The 18,171-nt window shown below is 41.7% G+C and overlaps 1 protein-coding gene across 8 annotated transcripts in view; it reads left to right on the top strand.

Moving 5' to 3' along the window:
- chd9 (chromodomain helicase DNA binding protein 9) overlaps positions 1-18,171 on the top strand; it is a 144,555-nt gene that overhangs the window by 9,585 nt on the left and 116,799 nt on the right. For all 8 annotated transcript variants that reach the window (XM_031900162.1, XM_031900163.1, XM_031900161.1 and 5 more), the window contains exon 2: positions 2,897-4,460. In XM_031900162.1, the coding sequence (XP_031756022.1) occupies positions 3,054-4,460 (1,407 nt within the window). In that variant the 5' untranslated portion in view covers positions 2,897-3,053. The remainder of the gene's footprint in view (positions 1-2,896; positions 4,461-18,171) is intronic.

Below are 18,171 nucleotides of genomic sequence, written 5' to 3'. Positions count from 1 at the left end.
GGGGTGAACAAAGCAATTGCATAAAAATGTGAGGCCACTAAAGCATTTTTTTAACACAATCCCATCATTTCAAGGGCTCAAAAGTAATTGGACAAATTAAATAACTGGAAATAAAATGTTTATTGGGTTTAATGGGTTTATATAACCCATTGCTAGCAATGACAGCCTACAGTCTTGAACTCATAAACATAACCAGATCCTCCTTTTTAATGCTCTGCCAGGCCTTAACTGCAGCGGCTTTCAGTTGCTGTTTGTTTGTGGTCCTTTCTGTCTGAAGTTTAGTCTTCAACAAGTGAAATGCATGCTCAATTGATTGGGTTAAGATCAGGTGACTGACTTGGCCATAAAATAATTTTCCACTTATTTCCTTTAATAAACTCCTGGGTTGCTTTGGCTGTGTGTTTTGGTTCATTGTCCATCTGTATCATGAAATGCCACCCAATCAGTTTGACTGCATTTAGCTGGATTTGAGCAGACCGTATGTCTCTGAACACGGCAGAATTCATTCGGCTGCTTCTGTCACATCATCAGTAAACAGTAGTGTCCCAGTGCCACTCGCAGCCATGCACGCCCAAGCCATCACAATGCCATCATTCTGGTATAGGTTGATCTTGGTTTCATCGGTCCAAAGAATGTTCTTCCAGAGCTGCTAAAAAACATCTAAAAAAGCAAGCACAAAGTCCAATCTAGCCTTTCTACTCTTAAGGCTTATGAGAGGCTTGCACCTTGCAGTGCACCCTCTGTATTTACTTTCATGCAGTCTTCTCTTTATGGTAGACTTGGATATCGATACGCCTACCCCCTGGAGATTGTTGTTCACTTGGTTGGCTGTTGTGAAGGAGTTTCTCTTCACCATGGAAATGATTCTATGATCATCCACCACTGTTGTTTTGCATGGATGTCCAGTTCTTTTTGCGGTGCTGAGTTCACCAGTGCTTGCTTTCTTTCTCAGGATGTACCAAACTGTAGTTTTTGCCACTTGTAATATTGTAGCAATTTCTCGGATGGGTTTTTTTCTGTTTTTGCAGCTTATAGGAAAAGTAACACTAAAATTAAAAAAAAAAAGTAAAAAAAGCTATTCTACCCTGCACCAATAACTGCCCTATCCTGCAAACCACTTAGTATTTTAAATGCTTTAATAGAAAATACCTGGTAAAACTTGGCTTCCTGTCAATTGAACAATCGATTGATTGACCCTAGCCTTCTTTCTGTATAGGAAGGAGTCAGGCTAGGCTCGATCAATCGATCGTCGCTTAGTGGATGCTGCTCCTTCCTTCGCCGTATCGCCGTAGTTTCATTGACAGGAAGCCAAGTTTTAGCAGGTATTTTCTATTAAAGCATTTAAAATACTAAGTGGTTTGCAGGATAGGGCAGTTATTGGTGCAGGGTAGAATAGCTTTTTTACTTAAAAAATGTTAGTGATACTTTTCCTTTAAGGATGGCTTCTTTCACCTGCGTGGAGAGCTCCTTTGACCGCATGTTGTCTGTTCACAGCAAGATCTTCCACATGCAAGCACCACACCTCAAATCAACTCCAGGCCTTTTATCTGGACTTGCAAACACCTACCCATGAAATAGCCTTTGAGTCAATTGGCCAATTACTTTTGAGCCCTTTAAATGAAGGGATTGTGTTAAAAAAATGCTTTAGTGGCCTCATATTTTTATGCAATAGTTTTGTTCAACCCGCTGAATTAAAGCTTAAAGTCTGCACTTCAACTGCATCTGAGTTGTTTCATTTAAAATTCATTGTGGTAATGTACAGATACCAAAATTAGGAAAAAGTTCTCTGTCCAAATATTTATGGACCTAACTCTAGCTCCCCATCACTGCACATGCTCCGTGCTGCTGTCAGTAACCTGAGCTTAGGGACCGGCTCACAATTTACTGTATATAGAATTTAAAAGTCACAATATGAGGCTGATGAGTCATTCAGATTCTCATTGAATAGCAGCTCAAAAAACAGCGCAATTAGCATCAGAATGTAATAATCAGCCATGTAGCTTCTGTGATAGGCAAGCCTCCTTTACTGCTTGATGATTTGCAATTGTCACTGGCCATTCTAACCAAATCCAATATAGCTACTGTGACCATTATAAAGGACCTGGATAATTACTTTTATAGAGATTCTGAACCTTTAGACTGGTGAAATAAGTTCAGTATATAAAATATGGCATTTCTTGCCATATTAATTTTTAGGGTTTAGTTCTCCTTGAAGAGGGAACTTTGTAATGTTAAAACTATGACTCTTACGGAAAATCAAACCTTTCCGATCGAGAGGCCAGATTTCGGTTGGGTAGGCCCATCGGGGGTGCCCATACTGAGTTAGGTAAGCTGCCTAATCGGTCTGAAAGACCCGAAATCTGCCTGTGTACGGCCATCAAGTTTAGCAATATTTCAGTAGTACATGTTGAAGCAACATTTTTTTTTATATTAACATTAATCTCTTGTGCCAAATACACTGTAGTAACGGTGATAGGATGGAACTGTTACTGCAACAGCTCCTTCCTAGAACTTTTCATTGTGTTGCGCATTCATCCTTCGTCTAAAGACGCCCAAGAAGCCAAATTCTTACCAGTGATGGGTTTAGAACATTTAGAGCAGTAACTTGGAATTTTTATTTGCTGATTTTATTGGTGTTCCATTCTAATTTACCAAGTGCTTCTTTCCGGACCCCTCTCCTAAGAGGTACTGTACTTCTTGTTATAACACAAGTAACAGACTGGTTTATACACATTTATAATCTAAATAATATGCAACTCACCCACTATCTTTTACTAATTTATAGGTTAATTGCACTAATAATAATTGTACTACCAAATTGTACTACTTAACAAACTTAACAAATATATCTTTGTATATATTTATAATGACATCCTCTCTCTTCTTAAATTTGCAGGCTATTTAACAATGGAAGGGCAACAACTTCGTATTTATTTATATTTTTTAAAAATTCCTGTAAGACCACAATGTCTGTAACTTGGATCATGATGTGACCAGTTTCCTTGCTCTGTTCTCTAATGAACATCTTTAGATAGTTGCCCTTCTGCATAAATATGACTGATCCAATTATGGATTTTTTTGATGATGCACACCTTTTTGAAGAGACTTTGGGCCTGTCTGATGATGCCTTTGTTCAACATGGATCAGTATCACTAGCTGATGAATTAAATCTTGGAGCAGAGTTCGAGCCTCTTAGTGTAGACTCTCTTAATCATGTACGGGATTCTCAAACACATCATAAAATCAATGAGTTTGATGCTCTGAATCAATATGATTCTATCAAGTTGCACCAAGTAAACCAGTCTTACAACAGTCCAGTTGGTAGTGTTCTGTCTCCACAGTCACAGTTCAGCTGCTCACCAATACGTCCTCCAAATCAAGGGAGTGGGATATTTCCAGAGGATGGAAGTCCTATGTGGGGTCACCAAACTTCCACAAGTATTCCTAGTCAGAATGGCTCTCCCTTCCACCAACATGGGCACTCACAGACTATACAGCAAAGTAAAGGTTATGTAACTCACGATGATTTTACTTTGTACCAGGCCAATGAGCAACAGACACCTCAGTGCCCCATTAACAGTATCTCTGTAGGTCCCGAAACTCTCAACCAGCCAAAAAACTTTATGGATGTTAATGTGTCTGTACCCCTTAGCATTGGTAACGCACAACAGCCTCAACTGGGCAACACTGCAACTTCCCAGCAGTCTTTGCCAGTACAGCAGTTCTCTCAACCAACAGCAGCAACATTGCACTTTTGCGGCAACCCTCTTGGGGTTCAACATGAAAGCACTTTTGAGAGCCATTCTCCAACACTGACACCCTGCTCTGTTGATGCAACACAGCCCTTTTCTACACAATATTCTTTTTCTAATAACCAACTGAACCATACTACACCCTCATTGCCAGAATTAACTGGAAACTCTGCATTCTCTGATATTGGTACAAAGCACGAGACAAACCAGGGTATGATGAATCCAAATGCAGAACTGCATTCAAATAATTTTCAAGTAGTACAATCTTCTCATGCTCATGGAAACTTTAACAGAACGAAAATGTCTCCTGAGACTATTAATTTCACGCACCCAGATGGATCCTCTACACAGATGAGACATTTCAATGACCACATAGAAAATAATGGGTTTTCCCCTTTGGAAGACACTTTGTTACAACATGTAGATGCTCAGACAGAGCACTTCTCAGGACTTGATCCAGAGGATTTGCTTCAGGAGGACTTATTGAAACATTTTGATGAACCCAGTTTTAGCCAAGAAGATGCAAATTCAAGCAGCAACATATTAGAACATCAAGACATGAAGATTACTTTTGCCAGGACTCAGATTAAACTGCAAAATGACATCCTTGGTTCCCAGCCACATAACAATCATCATCCTTGGCATCTCTCTGATTCTAACCACCATTTGCCTCAAGAAGAGAAGCAGCACTGTACCTTCCAGGGAAAGGTAGGTCATAAAAATATGTATTCTGAATCATGTCACAACCTTTACAGAAAAGGTTAAAGGGGACCTGTCACCCTAAGAAATTATTCCAATTTCTTTTCTATTGTGTTTGTTAAGCATAATTAACTTCACATACTATATGAATTATATAAATCTTGTTTCCTTCAGTCATGGGGAATATGCAATCACAGCCAGCAGGCAGCTGCCATTTTGTGGGCACTGTTATTAAGGAAAGCTTTGTATCATCCCAAAACCTTGTGTAGAATGGGGGACCTGATTCCCTTGCCCATGCACTGGCTACATAATTAGATGGTGAGAAGGTAGGGGGAATGTGAGTGCTGAATGGAAAGTTCAAGTAATTGCCTAAGGCATAGAGGCGGGGCAGGCAGTATATGATTGACAGCTGGGATTTTTAAATGCATTTATAATGGGTTTGAATGTATTAATATAAATATTAATTTTGGTCTTATGTTTAATATACAGCTTTGTATGTCTGGGTGACAGGTACGCTTTAATTGGTGGTCTCTTATGAATTTGATATGCTAACTATAATGGGAAAATATACAACTTAAAACAAGCCTTATTAAACAGACATGGTGGAAATCCATTCTGTCCTTGGTTTAAAGGAGAAGGAAAGGCTAAGTTCCCCTCATAGGGGAAAACCGCACCAGCCCAGGGTAGCAGCAGTGATTGCTTCCTTGTTCCTTCTGTCGGCAAATTCCGTGGGCCGGGGCATGCGCAGTAAAGTGAAAAGCCGACTTTTTTTGTTAAAGTTCAGCTTTTCACCCTGCTGCGCAAGTGCGAAGCAGGAAGAGGAGACACTCGCAGCTACCCTGGGCTGGTGCGGTTTTCTCCTAACAGGTGCACCAGCCCGGGGTAAAATGTAAGCGATTAAAGTCACTTTGGCAACCCCAAGTGACTTAGCCTTTCCTTTTCCTTTAAATGGGGCATAATACCATGTTTTTTTCTCTTAAAGGAGAAGGAAAGTAAAAAATTTATTTTAATATATTTGGAAAGGGCATCAGCCCCTGTCTGCAATCGCTATATTACAAAGTTACCTTCTGCTTTTGAATGGCCGCACCATCCCTCAGAAGATTCACCTGTGTTTGCAGTTTGGCGCCGACATTTTCAAAATCGATGACGTCACTTCCCCCCGTCGCCTGCTCCTAATGCGCATGCGCAGCTTTGTGACCCCTTGACGTAACGCTTCAGACTGGCGTGCTCGTCTGTCAGGATTACTGTACTGCTGCGTTGCACTGTAAGTTTGGGGAAAGAAGGGTTTGAAGCGCTCAGGTTTTTTAATTCTAATTGCGCTTGAGAGGGGCTTTTTGAGTGATTTATGTGACATAGCAGTGTTTATTAAATGATATTTTTAATAAATTAAATTATGTTTGATGCTGGTTTTATGTGGGAGTGTGGGATGGCTGGTGGCTGTGGGATGGCTGGTGGCTGTGGGATGGCTGGTGGCTGTGGGATGGCTGGGGATGTGGGACTGTGGCTGTGGGATAGTGGGAGTGTGGGATGGCTGGTGGGTGTGGGACTGTGGCTGTGGGATGGCTGGGGATGTGGGACTGTGGCTGTGGGATGGCTGGGGATGTGGGACTGTGGCTGTGGGATGTGGGACTGTGGCTGTGGGAGTGTGGGATGGCTGGGGATGCGGGACTGTGGCTGTGGGAGTGTGGGATGGCTGGGGATGCGGGACTGTGGCTGTGGGATAGTGGGAGTGTGGGATGGCTGGGGGTGTGGGACTGTGGCTGTGGGATAGTGGGAGTGTGGGATGGCTGGGGATGTGGGACTGTGGCTGTGGGATAGTGGGAGTGTGGGATGGCTGGGGATAGTGGGACTGGCTGTGGGATAGTGGGACTGTGGCTGTGGGGTAGCTGGTATAGTAGGGAGAGATGGTGCCTATAGTAGCAGTGGGGTGATTATAGCCTCTGGGAAGGGACTGAGGCTGTGGGATAGCAGGTAGCAGCTTTCTGCTCTATCCAACTTGATTTCAGCACAGCAAATGCAGCCAGAGGCACTGTGCAGGACTAGAAAAAACACAGGAGCATTTCGATGGGACAGTAGAGTGAAGTGGGCGGGGCTAAGGGGGGTCAAACATTTCTTCAGAGACTGCAGATCTTGAAAGGAAAAAAAAAAAAAAACGGAGCTCTCTCCTGTGCACTGAGCATGTCTGTGTCCTGGACAATCTGTGTTCAGTGAGACAGGAAGCTGCACAGGCTTAGAGCAGGTACTGCATTTACTGACAAGACTTTTCCATGTCAGAGCCAGATTAAGCAACAGCACGGTGAGTTCAGGAAATATGTTGAGGACTGTGTTAAGGCTAAGTTATTGAGCTCATGTTGTTTTTAGACTTTCCTTGTCCTTTAAAGCTCTTTCATTTTTTAGTGTTACTGTTCCTTTAAAGAGCTCAGCCTTCCTATTCTCTGAGCATGTGTGTAACTTGATTCTGTCTCCTGTTCTGAGCTACACATGCCCACCAGCCAATCAGAAGCGGATCTGGCAGAGGGGAGGGGGGGAGGGAATGAAACACATGTGCAGTATGAAGCAAGGAGGGAAAGGAAGGGAGAATACCTTTTTAGAGATGGCTGCCTGTTCTAGAAAATGTGAAGTAAGTGTGACTGAGTAAATATTTGATTAGGTGAGCCAAAAGTGTGGCATTTTTACTAAACAATAGGAGGACTATTGGGCAGTATGCTTTTTAAATTTTTTAGAGTGAAACACCCAAAAAAACTTGGCGCTTCTCGGTGATAATCCTTAATAAGAAATCTTCAATGTGATCAAGTGCAGCTTCCTCTTGAAATCAGCTCCCCTTTAGATGAGCCTCAAATGTGTATGCAGAAATGTCAGTGGAAGCGCATAAAATAAAAGCAGAAACAAAATATAGTGCAGATCAAATGGATGGTGTGTGCACCAAATCCCAAAAGTGCTTAGCAAATTGCTTAAAACAATGTGTAACAATTGTTACAATGAAAAGATAAAACCCTGCTCAATGCAGGCTACTCACAGTATGTACAACGGTAAAAGCGATAAAAAGTAGAAGCTCAACACGTTTCGCGTGCTCTCTGCACGCTTCCTCAGGAGCCAGTAAAGTGTTTAATGATTATTATACACTTTACTGGCTCTTGAGGAAGCGTGCAGAGAGCACGAGAAACACGTTGAGCTTCTACTTTTTATCGCTTTTACCGTTGTACATACTGTGAGTAGCCTGCATTGAGCAGGGTTTTATCTTTTCATTAAACTGTTTTCACTATTATTGCCTCCTCTTCTATTTTATATTGAGGATTTTGACCCCACTCCAATCAAGGCCCGGCCGGGTTGGTCTATATGCTCCATGTGTAATGGTGTCTGGTGAGCATTTATACTAGACATTATGATTGGGTGTTACACATTGTTTTAAGCAATTTGCTAAGCACTTTTGGGATTTGGTGCACACACCATCCATTTGATCTGCACTATATTTTGTTTCTGCTTTTATTTTATGTGCTTCCACTGACATTTCTGCATGCTTTTTAAATTTTGACTTGCATTCTCCTTTAAGGGCACTATTGAAAGAACTGAAGGTATGCCTGCAGCTTGAGATTAACTCTTTAATATATGAAATTAGGCGACCAGGTGACTTTCCCCTTTACAGAGCTACTGTAGCAAGACATAAAGAGGTGAAAAATATTACTTCAACTTTAATATTAGAAACCATAAACCTTTCTTGTGTTCTTTTTGAAACCAACTGAACTAAAACAATTGTTTGGAAGGCTGCCACCTGCTGATACAAAGGCTGCACTGACTTCTATCTGTGACATTATTTTGTTATAACCTCCAAACAAGTTGTTGCAGATAAAGTGGAAGGGATCATTTTGTTTGAAATGAAAGACTTGAGCTTTAATTCTTTTAATGGTATACTCTCGTGGGTACACAGGCCGCTTACAAACTGCATTAGTTAATAGTACCTCTCAAGCATATTCCTGTGCTGAAATCCATTTTATGTTTAACTGTAAAATTTAAACGTAAGGCAAGCCAGTTTGTTGGCTTCCTATGTTTCCCTCAGACTATTGAATTATGTTTTGATAAACTGCAGCCATCACTATATCTCCCTTTACCAAATAATATAAAAAGAGCTTTGTCTGTTGTGCCTGTCACTAGGAAAATGGAAAGGTGACACAATAACAGCTCTCTGACACCTTTTCTGGAGGAATCAGCTACTAGGAGCTTTACTGCTTGTGCTTCAGAGAGAATTTCTGATTCAGTTGTTTGCACATATATTTATACAGCATGGGGTACATATTACCACATAGCTGTATACTGCAACAGAAGCATAAAGCCACGTACTCAAGCAACTCCCTGCACTTTTGGTTATACTGCAATGGACGAATGCAACCAAATACATGTATAAAGATATATTCATACATCATTCTAAATATACATTGTAGAGGCATGTAGATATAAAACCAGTTACATTCATGTTATAAATAGAATAATGTGTGGCAAAACCTTTATTTTATTTAGGACAGTGCTGTCCAGCTTCTGTGGTAGCGAGGGCAGGAATTTTTCCGGCTTACATTGTGGCGGGCCGATAATGGAAGCCAGTTTTGACCGCTCCCTTTTTAAACCACACCCACTTGAAACCACACCACACTATCACTTGACCATACCGATATTAATGGTGGTAGTACAGCAAAAACCTGCCATACCCTACCCTGCCTGTATGTGCCATACTCTGCCTGCCCTTTGCTGCCTGTGTGTATGGCACACACATGCAGCATACAGTGACACAATGCTGGCCATCAAAGCAGCCAGACAGGTGGGGGGCCACACAGAGGGGGGTCGCGGGCCGCAAGTTGGACAGCACTGATTTAGGATAACACCAGCTATCTGCATACAGTGTGTAATTCCACTTCTTCAACAATATGTGTAGGCATAAAGCCTTGAATAAAAGAAAAAACACATTTCGAAAGTATAGTAAAATGTACTTTAAGCTTGTTTTTATTTATTTAAAACACAATTTTGAAACCGTTGAATCCCCCAAGCCCACTAATATCAAATATATTTTTATAGAAATATATATCAAAAACCCACAGCAGAACAAGGGTGACTTTTCACAGCACCTTAAAGTGATTGTCCATACAAAAACTGACACACATAAAATAAATCTCTGGAGCTAAACTTTACCATGAGCTCACCCTGCCTCTGACCTTACTAAGCCCTGCTTCCACCTTTCGCCGACACTATTTATATATTTGCACCAGAATGTCCTGCCCCTTTTGTGACATCAGATAGGTGCGGGACAGGTGCAGACTGTAAATACTGAGGCTCGCCAGGTTAGGGTCTAGGGTAGGTCAACTTTTTGTCGACCCACGAAGCACTAGTAAACTGGAACATATTTAAAGGGGAAGGAAAGGCAAAGTCACTTGGGGGTGCCAAAATGTTAGGCACCCCCAAGTGACTTTAACCGCTTACCTTGTACCCCGGGCTGGTGCCCCTGTTAGGAGAAAATAGCACCAGCCCGGGGTACCTGGAGCGCAGCACTTCCTCCTTCCGCCTTCCACTTCCTAAACTGCCGGTGGCCGGGCATGCACAGTAGAGCGAAAAAGCCGACTTAAATGTTTAAGTTCGGCTTTTCACTCTACTGCGCATGCGCGCGCAGTGAAGCCGGAAGGAGGAAGCGCCGGCAGCTACCCCGGGCTGGTGCTGTTCTCTCCTGACAGCGGCACCAGCCCGGGGTAAAAGGTAGGCGGTTAAAGTCACTTGGGGGTGCCTAACATTTTGGCACCCCCAAGTGACTTTACCTTTCTTTTTCCTTTAAAGGACATGTAAACCCCACACACAAATGTAATCAGTGAAAAGCCTCTTTGAAATCTTTCAATACCTGCCACACTGGTTGTCCAGAGGTTAATAGTAAGGCTGCAACATCCCCTTAATCACTTAGATTTGCCCCCACCCTCAGTAATTTGCTTTGGCTGTTGGCTTGTGGGTATGGTCAGTTGTTCTAAGCTCAGATTACTAAACACGCCCCCAGTCTAGCAGCCAGTGAAGAGATTGCATTGCTGGTTCCCATATAAACTCAGCTCTAGCTGTCTGCTTCAATTTTTTTTCTCCCAACCAAATCTCCTGAGCACAGCTCAAACAAAGCAGAACTTTTATCAGAGACAGTTCTGCATGTGGTGCGCCTGTATTGATGAAATGTATGCTTGATGAAATGTATGCTGAATAAGGGTCTGTGTGTTTATTCTGTTTGCAGATATAAATGTATCCAATTATGTATCAGAGGAAAAATGGCCACCACTGGAGGGAGTCAAAGATCAGAAAAATTAAGGGAGAATGCAAGTCAAAATTTTTAAAATGCATACTGCCCAATAGTCCTCCTATTGTTTAGTAAAAACGGCACACTTTTGGCTCACCTAATCAAATATTTACTCAGTCACACTTCACATTTTCTATCTGTTTTCTTGAACAGCCATCTTTAAAAAGGTATTCTCTCTTCCTTTCCCTCCTCACTTCATACTGCACATGTGTTTCATTCCTTCTGCCCCGCCTCTATGCCCCAAAGGCATAGAGGTGGGGCAGGCAATATATGATTGACAGCTGGGATTTTTAAATGCCTTTATAATGGTTTGGACGTGTTAATATAAAAATTAATTCGGGATTCTTGTTTAATGTGAAAAGGACTTTTATTATACAGCTTTTTATGTCTGGGTGACAGGTCCACTTTAGCCTTTCCTATATATATATATATATATATGTGTGTGTGTATATGCAGACTAGGAAAATCAGGCACTCACGTATCACAAGTGGGTCACAGATGCCTGGGTGCAGGATGACATAAGTAGAGATACTGCAGAAAATATCCCACACTCACAGGGCTTATAAAAATAAAAAACTTTTATTGGCAAGTGACTAAAGTTTTTGCTGACACAGCAGCCTTTCTCAAAGTGAATGTGTAGCAAACAAATCCCCCAATTAAACCTTACAGTGGCGCCAAAACCAGTATGGCATCATCAAGTGGGAGTGTGTTGCAATAAGTTGTCCAGTAAACAAAAGAAAACTCTTTTTTTTTTTTTTTTTTTAATTGGGGGATTTGTTTGCTACACATTCACTTTGAGAAAGGCTGCTGTGTCAGCCGAAACGTTAGTCACTTGCCAATAAAAGGTTTTTATTTTTATAAGCCCTGTGAGTGCGGGATATTTTCTGCAATACTATATATTATATTATATTATATTATATATATATATATATATATATATATATATATATATATATATATATATATATATATAATATAGTAGTAGTACACAGGGAGGAGCACACCCTATACAAGTCCAAATGCCCTTGGTGCAGGTCAAAAACAAAAATATAATAGAGTGCCGCACACACAGGGACTTGATACAAAAGAAAAAGTGTTTTTATTGAAAAAAATTCCAACGTTTCGAGCACAACCAGTGCTCTTCCTCAGGGACAAACCAACAGACCATATCCCAACACCCACAGTAAATACCCCCCACCCTATAAAATGGCGCCAAAAAACGGCCATAGTTACCAGGGCAACCAGTGTAAACAAGCCCCACACCCACCAGAGCAAGGTAAATTCAAATGTCAACATATACAGGCAAATAGAATGGGAGTGCAGCGCTGGAAAACAAGGTTAAGTTTAAAATCATGTAGCTAGTATGCAAATGGATACATGTTGCAAAAAACTACACAGAGAATGTTCCCAGTCAGAGACGTCAAGCTTTTCACTTTCAAGTGATGAATGCCTTAGTTGCGAGGAGCAAAAGATTATAGAGGATAATTATTTATTGGAGATAACAGACATCAGGTATTAAACCCAGGTCCCATGTCCGGGCGCACCAGAGAAGCTAGTAGTATAAAGGAACGCACAGAGAGTAGAGCCACCTCCTGTCAACTGTACCCAGCGATCGCTGAACCTCAGTGTGTGAATGTGATCATCATGTGGAGCAGATCATATTGCCCACGGAGGCAATGCCCAGTTAAATATTGCGGACGCTGGTCGGGCGTATTCAGTTAGTGTGCTGAATTGTAGGGAGGGTGGGGCGCACTGTTGTCTAGTTACCATGTATACATGGCACCCCGGCTGGCACCAGGGGCGCAAGTAAGATGTGCCCAATAGGCAACCAACACAAATATCTAGGTTCGGCTGGCAGACAGTGAGGAGTGCAAGGGTCCAGCTTCGGTCCCTGGTGATCTGCAGGAGATGAAGTGCAGCAAGTGACGCCAACGGGCTACACGGAGTGGTGGAGAGCGCTACTGGGCGTAACTACAACTCTCACGTGTCCAATTCTAGTTAATACAACCCGCCTTCAAAAAGGACCTGGACTTATAAGGCCAATTGGAAAGGCCTGCAGTAACAACCCGTGTGTGTGTGTGTGTGTGTGTGTGTGTGTGTGTGTGTGTGTGTGTGTGTGTGTGTGTGTGTATACACACACACACAGTCATGGCCAAAATTTTTGGCACCCCAAAAATTTTTCCAGAAAATCAAGTATTTCTCACAGAAAAGTATTGCAGTAACACATGTTTTGCTATACACATGTTTATTCCCTTTGTGTGCATTGGAACAGAACAAAAAAGGGAGGAAAAAAGCAATGTCACACAATTCCAAAAATGGGCTGGACAAAATTATTGGCACCCTTAACTTAATATTTGGTTGCACACCCTTTGGAAAAAATAACTGAAATCAGTTGCTTCCTATAACTATCAATAAGCTTCTTACACATCTCACTGGGAATTTTGGACCACTCTTCCTTTGCAAACTGCTCCAAGTCTCTCTTATTGGAAGGGCGCCTTTTTGACTTATGTTTGGGGTCATTGTCCTGCTGGAAGAGCCAAGATCTCGGACGCAAACCCAGCTTTCTGACACTGGGCTCTACAGTGCGACCCAAAATCCTTTGGTAATCCTCAGATTTCTTGATGCCTTGCACACATTCAAGGCACCCAGTGCCAGAGGCAGCAAAACAACCCCAAAACATCACTGAACCTCCACCATATTTCACTGTAGGTACTGTGTTCTTTTCTTTGTAGGCCTCATTCCGTTTCCGGTAAACTGTAGAATGATGTGCTTTTCCAGAAAGCTCTATCTTGATTTCATCTGTCCACAAGACATTTTCCCAGAAGGATTGTGGCTTACTCAGGTACATTTTGGCAAACTGTAGTCATGCTTTTTTATGTCTCTGTGTCAGCAGTGGGGTCCCCCTGGGTCTCTGCCATAGAGTTTCATTTCAATGTCGACGGATAGTTCGCGCTGACACTGATGCTCCCTGAAACTGCAGGACAGCTTGAATTTCTTTGGAACTTGTTTGGGGCTGCTTATCCACCATCCGGACTATCCTGCGTTGCAACCTTTCATCAATTTTTTTCTTCCATCCACGCCCAGGAAGATTACCTACAGTGCCATGGGTTGCAAACTTCTTTATAATGTTGCGCACTGTGGACAAAGGCAAAGCTAGATCTCTGGAGAAGAACTTGTAACCTTGAGATTGTTGATATTTTTCCACAATTTTGGTTCTCAATTCCTCAGACAGTTCTCTTCTCCTCTTTCTGTTGTCCATGCTTAGTGTGGCGCACACACAGACACACAGTGCAAAGACTAAGTGAACTTCTCTCCTTGTTATCTGCTTTTAGGTGTAATTTTTATATTGCCCACACCTGTTACAGGTGAGTTTAAAGGAGCATCACATGTTTGAAACAATCTTATTCATCCACAATTTTGTAAGGGTGCCAATAATTTTGTCCAGCCCATTTTTGGAGTTTTGTGTGACATTATGTCCAATTTACTTTTTTTCCCTCTCTTTTTTGTTCTGTTCCAATACAAACAAAGGGAATAAACATATGTATAGCAAAACATGTGTTACTGCAATAGTTTTCTGTGAGAAATATTTGATTTTCTGGATTTTTCTGGTGCAGTCAAACTCAAAAATATATATATATATATATATATATATATATAATGAGTTTGACTGCACCAATCGGGGAGGCTGATTGTTTCGGCAAGAGATAGTTTGCTACATCCATTGGGCATTTATTTGGATCAAATCCTTCAGCCGGTGGTGCAGTCTACTTTTTCGTCTACTTTTTTGCGTGATACTCTACACAGCATGTCTCTTCTCTTTAAACATATGCTTTTATTGCTCATTTCAACTTGAATGGCTGCCCCAGAGCTATGCAGTATTCAATTTATATATAACCCACAGAGCAGTTCAGTTGGCGGGTGGAAAGCCCTTTGCAACGGTTTGGTTTTCCTGAAGTTGCACCAAGTTGCTGTGGGAGGAAACTTTGTGCAACTTCGGAAGCGATGCAAAGGGCTTTCCACCAGCAACTTCTATTGACGGTGGAAAGCCATTTCAGAGTAGTTAGTTGTCCTCCATAGCAGAGAAAAATTGCAGGCGACTGAACTGCTCAGTGGGTCCTTACCCCTATAGGGCAAAGTGTATTTTACCAGTGCAGGGTAACAGTACATTATATTTAAATTCATATAAATCACCATATAATCTCATTTACACTTTACCACTAAATGAATATTACAGAGAAAAACTGCATGCCACCATCCCTGTCATATACGCTTTCACTCTCCTTTCCCAATCTCTCCTATGACATACAAGTTGGTCTTCTAGGGTCTTCACCCACTGGAATCCATCTTACTACTGCTGTCTGCGTCATCTCTGCGGCTCTGGGTCAAGATCAGATCTCTGCATTCCTTTGTTCCTTGCTACAGTATATATATCTGCTCTAATTTACACAAACACTTCATCCCTTTCCTTGTGCTCAACTCATACACTATTTGCTGTGTCACTACATGAGCTGAATAATGCTTAAAATCATGGGTACCCGGCACCCTTGCAATGCTTTGCCACGTCAGATGACCACCTACACAGAATCTATACTTAAAGCTCATTAAGAATCACTTTTTAGAGAAAGCCTTTCACTTGTCTTTTCTTTGCAGCAAAATACCCATCTTCTCCTCCCTGTTTTATTTATGTCTGTTCTTCATAGGTTGTAAGCTCTTTTGGGTAGGGACATCACTCCAACTTTATTCCTGATATTTAATTTATAATAACTGTTTGCATTTAATCCTTGTAAAGCCCTGCATACATTTGTGGTGCTACGTAAATAAATACAAATACAATTTAAGAAAACTTTTTTTGGTGTGACTGGGCCTGTAAGTACCCTGCAACTCAGGGTGGAGCTATGTCTAAGTCTCAGATTTGGAGACTTGGTTTATCTGAAAGGTATGTTTGAATGTTGGGAATTGGGTGGAACACTGAGTATGCTTTGCAGAAAATCAAAATTTTGTGTAAAATTTTGTTAGTGTAGTGTGGGGGAGAATGTGTGCCTACAGCCCACCTTGAATGCCTGGTGTTTATGGCTACTTCTTTGCCAACAGAAGTCCAGTTTTATGTAGAAAACTTTTGTTGGTTTAATGTGCTGGGCACCCTACCTACATTTTTACCAGATCTAACCAGCAATGCCTTTATAAGCAGCTCAACCCCACTCTACTGCCTTAATACCCAAAACGATGTCATACATCAAAAGTGACAAAATAAAGCTGCAAGTGACCCCAACTAAGGGCGGGATAAGCTGGCAAAAAACTTCCTACCTACAATCTGACAAATGCCAGCAACATTGAAGGTAATCCTGGGTACCTGGCCGGCTGCAGGACTGCACGTTTAGAGCCAATGTCCCTACTCCATATAACGGGATCAGTTAACACTTACAATGCCTATAAACATTGAACAACTAAAATAGAATCATCAAAGTGAAAACAGATTCATGCATAGGGGTTTAAATGAATTACAATGAAAAAATACCAAACAACTGGTTACATAAGTAACCCCCACCCTTTAATATGACATGTAAGAAAAGAAGGGGCACAACTCATGTTGCAAATAAATATGGGTAAAAGATTGGGGGCAAGTCCTATAAATGTGGGATTTTAATTACCCAGACATTGATTGTAGAATGAAACTGCCAGCACAGTTAAAGGAGAAGGAAAGGCTAAGTCACTTGGGGGTGCCAAAATGTTAGGCACCCCCAAGTGACTTAGATCGCTTACCTTTTACCCCGGGCTGGTGCCCCTGTACGAAACGAACAGCACCAGCCCGGGGTAGCAGCGAGCGCTTCCTACTTCCTATTCACTTGCGCGCGCATGCGCAGTAGAGTGAAAAGCTGAACTTAAACAAGAAAGTCGGCTTTTCTACTGCGCATGCGCCGGCCCACGGATTTCGCCGGCAGAAGAGAGAGGAAGGAAGAAGCGCTCGCTACAGGTACCCTGGGCTGGTGCTGTTTTCTCCTAACAGGGGCACCAGCCCAGGGTACAAGTTTAAGCGATCTAAGTCACTTGGGGGTGCCTAACATTTTGGCACCCCCAAGTGACTTAGCCTTTCCTTCTCCTTTAATGGAAACAGTTGTATAAATGGTCTGTTTGACAACTTAATAGCGTGTTGTTGAGGACCCAAGCTATATTGCATCTTGTAATCTCTAACGACACCACCAGTTTAAAATGTGAAAGTATTAGACTATCTTAGTAAAAGGTAGAAGATGCTATGGTCCGATGAGACCAAAACTGAGTTGTTTTGTTTTTTTTTTGACAAATATTAAACTCAGCAGGAGGAAACCCTGATGTAGTCTGCAAGAACCCTTGGGAGAAGATTTATCTTCCAGCAAGAGACTAAACATAAAGGCAAAATTACTCAAGAATTACTTAAAAACAATAAAGTTAATGTCCTGGAAGGCAGAGTCAGAGTCCAGATCTCAACAGAACATTTTTATTGGACTTTAAAACTGTTGCCTCATGATTCCCATGCAACCTGACTGAGCTTGACCAGTCCTGCAAAGAGGAATAGGAAAAATAAATTGCAGGATGCACGTGTACAACCTGAAAGAGACCTATCCACACACACTGTTGGCTGTAATTGCTGGCAAAATTTCTAAATGCTGACTTGAAGAGGGCATATGTTATACAAGCAGTGAGTTGTGTTTTTCATTGGAATTACATTTTTGTTGTTGTTGTAATTTTACTTTGCAGAGAGTTGTGTACAGGTATGGGATCCGTTATCGGGAAACCTGATATCCAGAAAGCTCTGAATTACGGAACGCATAGACTCCATTTTAATCAATTCAGATTTTTTAAAATTAATTTCCTATTTCTCTGTAAAAATAAAACAGTGCTGTATTTGATCCCAACTAAGATATAATTAATCCTTACTGGATGCAAAATAATCCTATTGGGTTTAATGTATTATTGATTTTTTAGTAGACTTAAGGTATGAAGATCCAAATTACAGAAAGACCCCTTATCCGGAATACCCTTGGTCCCGAGCATTCTGGATAACGGGTCCTATAACTGTACATTTTGACACAAACAGGCCTGGACTCAAAATAGGCTCTGGCATTTCAGGCACACAGAGGCCCAAACAGCCCCCACCAGCCCAATAAATAGTGACTGTCTATGGCATCTTACAGCAGCCCCTCTGGCATTTGCCTGCCTGGGCATGGATTTAAATGGGGCTTTTTCTGTCAGTGCTTAAAAAAAAATAAATAAATAAATAAAATGCACTGGGATTTAATGATGTCCTGGCCGGTCCAAAACCAGTAGGACCCGCGAGTCAGGTGGGTTCGGGCCGACCTCTGCTTTACATTTTCGGGTTGCGGGCGGGTTCGGGTTGAGATCCTCAACTTACCAGCCTGCAACCTTATACTTCCCGGT

Source organism: Xenopus tropicalis, chromosome 4, assembly GCF_000004195.4.
Source record: "Xenopus tropicalis strain Nigerian chromosome 4, UCB_Xtro_10.0, whole genome shotgun sequence".
In the NCBI taxonomy this organism is placed as follows: Eukaryota; Metazoa; Chordata; class Amphibia; order Anura; family Pipidae; genus Xenopus; species Xenopus tropicalis.
Note: the sequence above shows the minus strand (reverse complement) of the source record. Positions and strands in the feature narration are given on the sequence as shown.